We start from the raw sequence: 9,315 nt of genomic DNA on the forward strand, positions 1-9,315 counted from the left end.
GAATTACATGTGCTGATTCCTGGGCCTGCAGTTCTTGTTCCATTCTGAAAAAAGATGTACTACCACACACCTGAAGGTCCTGGTGCAGCTGTGGGAAGTCAGCTTCCTGAGCCTGCTTTTACAAGTGCTAACAGTACCATTTCAAAGGTATTTTCGTTCCATTACACGGCTGCATTGATAGACTTGGCCTACTGAACTGTGGGTGCTGTCCAAGGTACCAGGCCTTTCCCTACTGTGGGCTTGAGGAGGAGAAAGGTGCTATGTCTGTAGAGTGAGTGACTGCTGCCCAGAAGCTGCATGGCGATACAGAGAGCTGGAAATTCTGACAATCCTTGGCATACACCCGTGCCATCCTTTACCCTCTCACCACCCCAGGGAGCCTTCTTAGTCTGCAGAACTAAGACAGACAGGCCTGAACTCTGGCTCTGGAGTGACATCCAGGCTCTACCACTTGTTAACTATAACCACAGGCGGGCAATACACATTTCCGTAGCCTTGGGCATGGGCATAATAGTTTCCTATAAAGAGATGGAATGAGACCAGAGACAGCTCTCTGTTCTGTCATGGAGCCAGCTCTTCTGGAGGCTCCAAATAGCACTTAAGTGACAAATCCCTGGGTACTTGCCATTCCACGGATGAGCCCCTCATTGTCCCCAAGAGCCAGTGGTGGAGTGCCTTCCCTGCTCTCATGTCAGGGCAGCAACAGAGTGTTGGCACACAGATGTGCCCACAGCAGATCATGGATAAGGTCACTGATAGCCTGTCCTCTCCCTTCCTATGCCTCCTCAGGTTACTACAGATATGTACCAGGTGCTGGCCGCCAACACATACCAGCTGGAGTGCCGGGGTGTGGTCAAGGTCAAGGGCAAGGGTGAGATGATGACTTACTTCCTCAATGGAGGGCCTCCCCTCAGTTAGCAGATACCAGCCAGCGGTGCCAGCATCCTGGCCTCCAGAGGATTGGAACAGCTTCTTTGTGCACCATGGGCAGATAGGGCCTGTGCTCCAGGCTCACAGCTGTGCTGGTAAAATTCCCACTTTGACTCAGAAGCAACTTCTGCCTTTGCTGGTGGGCATGGCTTTTGGCCTAGGCCCAGGGTGCCAGCGTCCTGCGAGCACCGAGCTGACCAAAGATGTTTCCCCTCGGCAGAAGACTCCGCTAGACTCGAGTTGAACCTTGAGTTTTCTGACAAGTGCTGCTGCCGCATGGTGGAGGTGCTACCGGAGCCTTCATTGGTGGTGCAGCATGGCACATGGTGGCTGGCCTGAGGGGAGGCCTTGGCCATGATGGGGTGGTAGGCAAGCTCAAAGCTGGCCTGGGGGTGTCCATGGACCTCAAGGGTCTGCTTTTCCACTGTGGAGAGGCCACGCCCCCTCACAACGTTTGGGAGGCAGGAAGTGGGAGACGTGTGGCCTGTGCCATCCTCTCCCCACACCTCCACGCACACAGACAATGCCCTGTAAGGGAAACAGGACTGTTGACAAGGGAGGCAAGAGGACACCAGGCAAGGAGCAGTGGCTCTGAGCAAAAGAAAATATTTATTAAATAAAACAAAACAAGTTTTCTCTGCCCGTCTTTAGACTATGCTAGTTGTATGCGTGTTATGAGACACACAAGCAAACGAGGATGCCACGGGGGAGGGAGGTGGGAACCCCAACTTGTCTTTTTGTATTTTTTATTTTGTATTATTGAAACCTTGGACATCTAACAAATATACCAAATTCTATATTTTGTAAATTCTATTAGGAAGCAGCTGTGCCCAGCAGTGCACTTCTGCTCCTCTGTACTGTACGTATGTGTGTGTACTGGTGTACGTGTGTGTTCCCCTCATTTCAGACTTCTAGGCACAGCCAGAGCAGGGTTGTGTTGTTTTGGGGTACCACACTAGTCCCCCTTTCTAACTCCACCTTACACACATCCCATTTCCCAAGTAAGTGAATGCCAACAGAACGAGAAGGCCAAGGCACTGCTCCCGTCCCAGGCAGTCTGAGCATCCTGCACTCACTAGCGCTGCCCTCCCACTCCGTCTCAGAGACGCTGCACGGTCCCCTCCCTCACAGAGGCCGGTCCCACAGGTTCCTGGAGCGCAACAGTGGCCAGGGCTGGAGGAAGCCCAGGCTCTACAGCCTCCTCAGTTGGCTCAGGTGTGGGGGGCTGTCTTGGAAAGGGTCCCTGTGACCTGGGGATGCAATCTATCCATCCTGGGTTTGGGGAAAGGGTGTAGCCCTGCCTTCCACCCCCAGACACAGGTAAGATTTTGTCTGGTTTTGGTGGGAGGGGACACTTAAATGCCCCGAGGAGAAAACAGTTTTTGTACTTTCCAAGAACCTTTGAGGAATGGCCTTCTCTACCACAGATACACTTGAACAGCACCCTTCCTGTCTGCCCAGGTCTCCTCATTGCTTCTCAGGGTGCAGTTATTCTCCCCTCTAGCAGGAGAGCAAAGGTGAGGTGGCAGCCAGGTGCCAGCTCAATGTTACCCTGATGTCCTTCACCAGCCCCAAGAAACAAAGTCCGGACCCCAGACCGCTGCCCCTGCCTCTGTTCTGTGCTCTGCTGCTTCCCGAGTTCTGCACTGCCCTCACCTCTGTTTGGGGGCTGCTTCTCTCACACCATTCTCAAGTCCCCGGCCCTCCACATGTCCTGCCAACACCAGTGGGTTTCTGTTTAGCTTCCAACCAGAGTACAGTGTGTGTGCTGAGTTTATACTGTGTTTCCCCATGGAGGCTCCTCCGCACTCCAGCAGTGACTGGTGACAGCGTGCAGTGCCAGCTCTTCCTTCCCTCTAAGGGGTGTGTGCACTCTTTTTATTCCTGCTCTTGCAAAAATGATACGATTATGATTTCCCATGGAAATTGAAAAGTCTATTTAAATAATTTAACTATTAAAAACACTTTCACTGGTACCATTTTCTGGTCTGATTTTCATTTGGGTCAGGGTCCAGGAAGAAGATGTGCTAGAAGAAAAACAAGTGGGCAGGGATGGTGAACAGATCTGACCTGTACGGATGGTGACAACTGTATGGCACCACACAAATGCCATCTTGCTAGTCCTTCTTGGTCATCACAGTTCACTGAGGAAGAAGCTGAGGTGCAGCATCCTTATACTGCTTGCTTAAGGCCACACAGCTGTAAGAAGCAGGAGGTTCCGAGCCAGACCACACAGGGAGCCTTTTCAGCAGGTTCTATTTGCTGTACCATCAAATTCAGGGTTACCTGGGTCCAGGCAAATTAAATTGGACACAGGTAACATGAATGGACCTGTGAGAAAGTGTCCTGGCTTCACGGAAGCATTGGCTACACAGTTCTAGGCATGGCAGGCCTAGACCTCAGCAGGGCTTCAGATGTTTATAGGATTGATGTATTATAGAGGCAGGTATTTGTTATGGCGGCAGGGACTTAACTCTGAAATTTCCCAGCTGGGGCACACAAATCAGAAAGAGAATTCAATGATATGGAACTTGGTAGGGTGTGGTCATGCACACCTTTAATCCTAGCACTTGGGAGGCTGAGGAGGCAGAGCTCTGTAGATTCAGGGCAAGCCTTAGAACTACATAGAGAAGCTGGACAGTGGTGGTGCATGCTTTTAATCCCAGCACTTGGGAGGTGGGCAAATCTCTGAGTTTGAAGCTGGCCTGGTCTACAGAGTGAGTTCCAGGTCAGTCAGGGCTACTCAGAGAAACCTTATCCCAAAACAAAAACAAAAACCTACATAGAGAAACACTCTCCAAAACAAAACAAAACAAAACAAAAAAACCACTTCATGGCTATTATTGGTCAGAGTAGGAACCTCAGCTCTTAAAGAAATCCTACCTGTTGTGGCTGGGCCTTTGAACACCTCTTGAGACCACAAGTACATGCATAGCCACAGGATCACACATGGGGCAGTTGTAAAGCCTTTCCCATTCCCATCATGCTCACTGAGCAGATCCCAGATCAGGTCCAGCTCTACATTGCTTGCAAAGGATATCCACATCTAGAAAGCTAATTCATAGAATTTACTAGAGCACGTCCCACGGGCATACAGGTCAGGCTCAAGCATCCCATCCCTGTGTGGAGCCAATACCGGATGTCAGCTAACATGGTAAGTTCTAGAGGAAGTTAGCAGGGACTTGGTGGGAAGCCACAAGGCCTTCCTGTCTTGGAGAAGATGAAGCTAAGTCTGTAACAAAGCCATGCTACATCAGACTTTCAAAGTTGCAGGTATGCTTATGAATGTCCAAAAGCAAACGTCACCCAAGAGGCACAGAGCTCTGAGGCCAAGCTGGGGTTTTTCGCATGGTGAATTATGGGGACTGGGCCAAATGCTTCAGTAGTAATCAATAGACCCTGAGCTTCCCAGCACTGGGTGGCAATGCTGAACCTAGTCACCTGGGCAGAAAGCACGTGGGCACTGGGAAATGGAATGCTGGGTAGTGGCACCAGGAAGCCTAACTGCTCCTGAGCGAGAGAATGGTATCAGTAGGAATGACTCCAGAAAACCATGGCTTGTGTGTCACTGCCTAAAGTAAAATGAATGCTAGAAAGAATGACTGCACCAGGCGTGGTGGCGCATGCCTTTAATCCCAGCACTCGGGAGGCAGAGGCAGGCGGATTTCTGAGTTCCAGGCCAGTCTGGTCTACAAAGTGAGTTCCAGGACAGTCAGGGCTACACAGAGAAACCCTGTCTCGAAAAAAACAAAAAACAAAACAAAACAAAAAAAATGACTGCACACCTTGGAGGAGTACTTTTCTCTTCTGTTCAGGTAGGGCAGGAGAGCATTGGTACATCCGAGACTGCTAGGATGTCTACAAGCAGCTTACCATTTACCCAGGATGTCCTGTCCATAGCTAAGATCTATAGGCATGGGCTGGGCTTGTCACTCCTGTGCCAAGGTTAGGGAGTGAGCTGCTGAAATGGCTCAGCAGGAAAAGGCACAATCACTGGAACCCACATGGTGGAACGTAGAACCGATTCCCACAAGTGTCCTCTGACCTCCACACACACACACTGTGGCATGGACATGTACAATATATAATGTGTATTTTTTTTTTTAAAGTTGGTGATCTGAGATCCTTTTAGATTTCTAAAAGCTCTCAGGGATTTGCTTCTGTTTCAGGTTGTGGGGCAGGACACACACACAGCTTTTTTCTATCTTGCCTAGCCTTCCTTCTCACCTACAGGGCCTCTATCCCACACAAGAACATAGTTCAGTGAGGACAGCAGCCTGGCAGGCCCCCAAGGTTCCCCTCTGGCATTCTATCTGTGCAGCTCTTTACCCAATTTCTGGGTGCTAGGCCACACATAGAACAGCAACAGTTGAATTAAGATTGCAACTTTAGAGCTACAGGCAGGGTTTACAGTGACGTAAAAGCCAGTATTATGATTACCTCCAAACCAAAGTCAGAAAAGGCCCTCGCTTTGTCCTCAGCAGCAGCACTGGAGATCTGCCTTGAAGCTCTGAACCATGGGCCTGGGAGGCCTAGGTGGGGAGGTCACAGAGCGGGTGGGTCTAGAGAAAAGGGAAAACAGAGGACAGTGGAGGTCAGAAAGGAAGCCCCTAGGCCAAGGAGGGAGCCTCCCACCACTCCACCTGAGCTCTGCAGTGCTAGTGAGCAGGGCAGAGCCACCCCAGCTCATGGTACCAGCACACTGGTTCCCCAGGACCCCTCAGGGAGCCTCTTTTCTGCTGGCCGCTTTCTGGTTCAGGCCTGGCTGGCTGTAGTCTTGGGCTTGTCAGCATCTTTGCTTAGTCTTACTTGCACTGGTTTTCCAGTCTTGCAAAATTGCTTCCCCACTTTGTCACTTGGCCACAGTTGCACTCCCTACTGGCTTTCAGTTTTCAAAGCAGTTCACCTTCATCTTTTTATAGCCATGCTATATTTGTGCTTTTCAAGAATGCCTTTCAGCTGACAGAACTGTAGGTTGCAGGCTGCTGGCTGCTCACCTCCTACCTCTCACCTCCCTATCAGTAGGGACTCACAGGGGCACCAGGGAAGGTGCCCTCCAAGACTGTCAGGTAGACAGACAGGTATATTCAAAGCAAAGTTGCTGAGGCCTGGACTCTAGTGCCACACTGGATAGGACAGGGTTCCCCAGCACACCTGTGTCTTAGGGCTGGGAAGGAGAGGAATGAAAGGCATAGCTTACCTCTCTCAGAGTGACACTACATCCCTTCTTCAGGATATGAAGGTGTGTAATGAACATTTCAACAGAGCACCTGATACACAGCAGGCGTGACTCACTCAATTCCTTTCCCTCTTCGGTTGTGTGCTCTGTCCAGAAGTCCACACAAATGTTTGCCCAGGGCAACACTGCATGCTAGACATTGCAACAGAATCCTCCCCTACAGGATGGCTTCTAAAGAGCTTCATGCAAGGATTTATCACATTTGTGAGCATGGTGGCCACACCTGATGCCGGTCCCAGGGCTTTACCTATATCCATTCACTTTATAATCACAACCACCATCCTACATGGGAGAAAACTGAGGCAGAAAGGTGTCAGAGGCATGCAAGGTCACAGCACAAGGAGAGAAACAGGGAGTCTGGACCCGAACAGTCCCAGTGGTAGAAAGCTATTCCCTCTTTTTCCTGTTTTTACACCTAGAGACTCATAGCAGAATTGTCACAAAATTACTCCAAGCCGAAGAAGCAGAGACTTGGGCGGCTCATCAGTGAGGTAGAATGCCTCCAGGATTGCTGTGAGGGCAACACGGCTACACCAGGGTCATGTAGAACACACGGTTCTGTTTTCCTCTAGGTCTGCTCCATCTATTCTCTCTTCTGCTATAATGCTGTTATATATGCCAAGAATCTCCTGAGACACAATGTAGCATAGACAGATGTGCACTAACTTCTAAATAAAAACCCAAATCCAGGTGGCAACTCTATACCACCGATTGGCATGGTGCCATCCAAAGACATTCTTGACCCATGTTTTGTTCTCTCAAATGAAATGAGGTAGTGTCTCCTGCTCCCAGACGGCCTTAAGATATACCATACGAAGTACTAAAGACACCAGTAAGCATTACTGGAGCACAAAGGGCAAAGGCAACATATTGTTTGTTCACCTTTAGGCAAGGTTGTTTGCAACCCAGCCTTGACACAAAGTGCTGGCAAAAATTGTCAAGTGGCCAAGACAGAGCTGGGGATGGACTCCCGGACCCTCATGGGAATGGAAAGCATAATCCTGTCTCCTGATCTCAGATGGAACCCGACTGACTTCCATGAACTTGAGTGGTGCCTGCATTGCTGTGCTGTGGAATACAGTAGAAAAGGGCAAATGTGAACCAGGGGTGAGGCTGGGCTGAAAACACTGTTTGTTGCCAAGGAAACGTTGGGAAGGGTTTGTGATGCTACAGTACTGATCTGGGAACTCCTCTCTCTGTAGTCTCTTAAGAGTCCTCAGGTGTGCAGAGGTAACTGTTTACATACCAGCACTGTCAAAGCACAGGACACCAGGTACCCATGTGTCAATCCCAGTCACTATTAATAAGCAGGATGCATATGGCTTCCAAGCACACAGGGGTCAACATTTACTGAATTTCACCTAACACTATTTGAAAAGCTCAGCCCTTCAAGAAACCATAAGCCTAGAGGTTCATGAACATAAGACTGAAGAGTCCGTGGCAGGGACTGCTTTTCTTTGGAACAACCAGTGCTTAAGCAGGGGGCTGTTATCTGCCAGCAGCCCCAGAGCAAGAGTGAACATGACCAAATGCCTCTCACCAAGTGGCCCCTCTCACCAAGTGGCAGTTACAGACTTTTACTGCACTCCTGCCTGCCTGGTCCTCATCAATCCATTCAGAACCCTGAGGGCTGCAGGGGATTCCCTTGCTGATTTTTAATGAGGATATTATTAAATTCAACTTAAACAACAGAACAGGTTCTACTTACTGCAGTGTTTAAGATTCTACTTCCTCAAGAAGTGCAGAAAAAGACTAAGAATCCCTGCCCACGACACAGAATGACCTGTGATCTGTGGGGAGGCTAAGTGTTCACTTTGGTCTAAGTGGTGGATGCTTCTGAGATCATTTATTTGTTCTTTAACCAAACACTCCATGGCAGCTCTCACAACGTGACTCTAGCTTGTTAAATAACAAGTGATAAGCACACACTCCCCCATGCTCCCCTGGAAATCCAGCAGTTTAGAGTATGTCCTTAGGTTAAGCCTTCTGGAGAAAAAAAGGCCAAGTAAGTATTCACTTGGAGGTCAGCATACTACAGGAGCACAGAGGAGTCACCCTGGGTCTGCACCACAGAGGTCAAGCTCCTGACCTCTGTGGAGCCTGGGCAAAACCACAGCTGAGAGACATTCCTGACATGGCCTAACCAAAATGTACTTTTGCAGACTTGAGTCTGCTGTGAAAAAACCCTACATTGCAAAAATAATTGTGTTAAACCGGATTAGCACTTTTGCTTTATAAATTACAACTGGGTAAAGGTTCTCCATGATTCATTTGTCTCAAATGGATTCTCATGCTTTAATAGGTACTTGTCCTTAGCTCAGGGCAAGAATTCTTAATTATAGGAACAAAATAAAATCCTTACACACACATATGCACAAACACACATGCATGCATACACACAGAAATGGAAACCTGTGACAAACAGATAATCTGCACAATATGCAAATACAATGTCTATTTAAGAGTTCTGCTCATTTTAGCACTTCCCAGGACCCCAAGTGAGAACATTTTTACCAAATTCATCAGTACAAGAGACCTTATCTGGAATGTGTTTCACCTTTGACAGAGCCCTGTCTAACTTGCTCCCTTCTGACCCTAGCTTCTGGACCCTCCGAGCCACAGTGGTGCTCTGGTCTGTCTCCCTTTCTGTTCAGCTTTTAACAACACCATCTTTTGTGGCTTTTCTTGGCATGTTGTTCTTTCAGGGAAAAGACTCAGTATGAATACATTTCAAACCCAGACCAATAAAGTAAGCAAATACTTTTAGATTATGACAGAGTGTCTGTTCTTGGCAGAGTAAACAGGCAGCATTTTAGAACTAAATTAAGATAAACATCCACTGACACATGCTGGGAAGACTGTTGTCACAGAGTCCTTTCATTAGTCCCACACTGGTCAAAGAGCCGGGTGTGCAATTCGCGCACGTGTACTTAGCTATGTGACACGGAAGTGGGGATCTGATTACTCCATCACATCCACATAACACTAGCACAGCCACACACACCTCACACACCCCGAGGGAGTGAATGCTTGGGTGTAAAGGCGCACTTCAAATGGAAGCTGCTATCAGTGCTACAGCTGAGACACTGAAGAGGCCTAGAGATTCTTGGACAACATCAAGGTCATTATGTTCCCTCTTAGGGATG

General features: G+C 48.8%; 1 protein-coding gene across 1 annotated transcript in view; it reads left to right on the forward strand.

Moving 5' to 3' along the window:
- Positions 1-2,911, forward strand: part of Adcy5 (adenylate cyclase 5) — a 151,817-nt gene extending 148,906 nt beyond the window's left edge. Inside the window, exon 21 of the mRNA XM_021184630.2 lies at positions 790-2,911. Coding sequence (XP_021040289.1) covers positions 790-918 — 129 coding nt within the window. The 3' untranslated portion in view covers positions 919-2,911. The remainder of the gene's footprint in view (positions 1-789) is intronic.
- Positions 2,912-9,315: the final 6,404 nt, after the last annotated feature.

This window comes from Mus caroli, chromosome 16, assembly GCF_900094665.2.
Source record: "Mus caroli chromosome 16, CAROLI_EIJ_v1.1, whole genome shotgun sequence".
Lineage (NCBI taxonomy): Eukaryota > Metazoa > Chordata > Mammalia > Rodentia > Muridae > Mus > Mus caroli.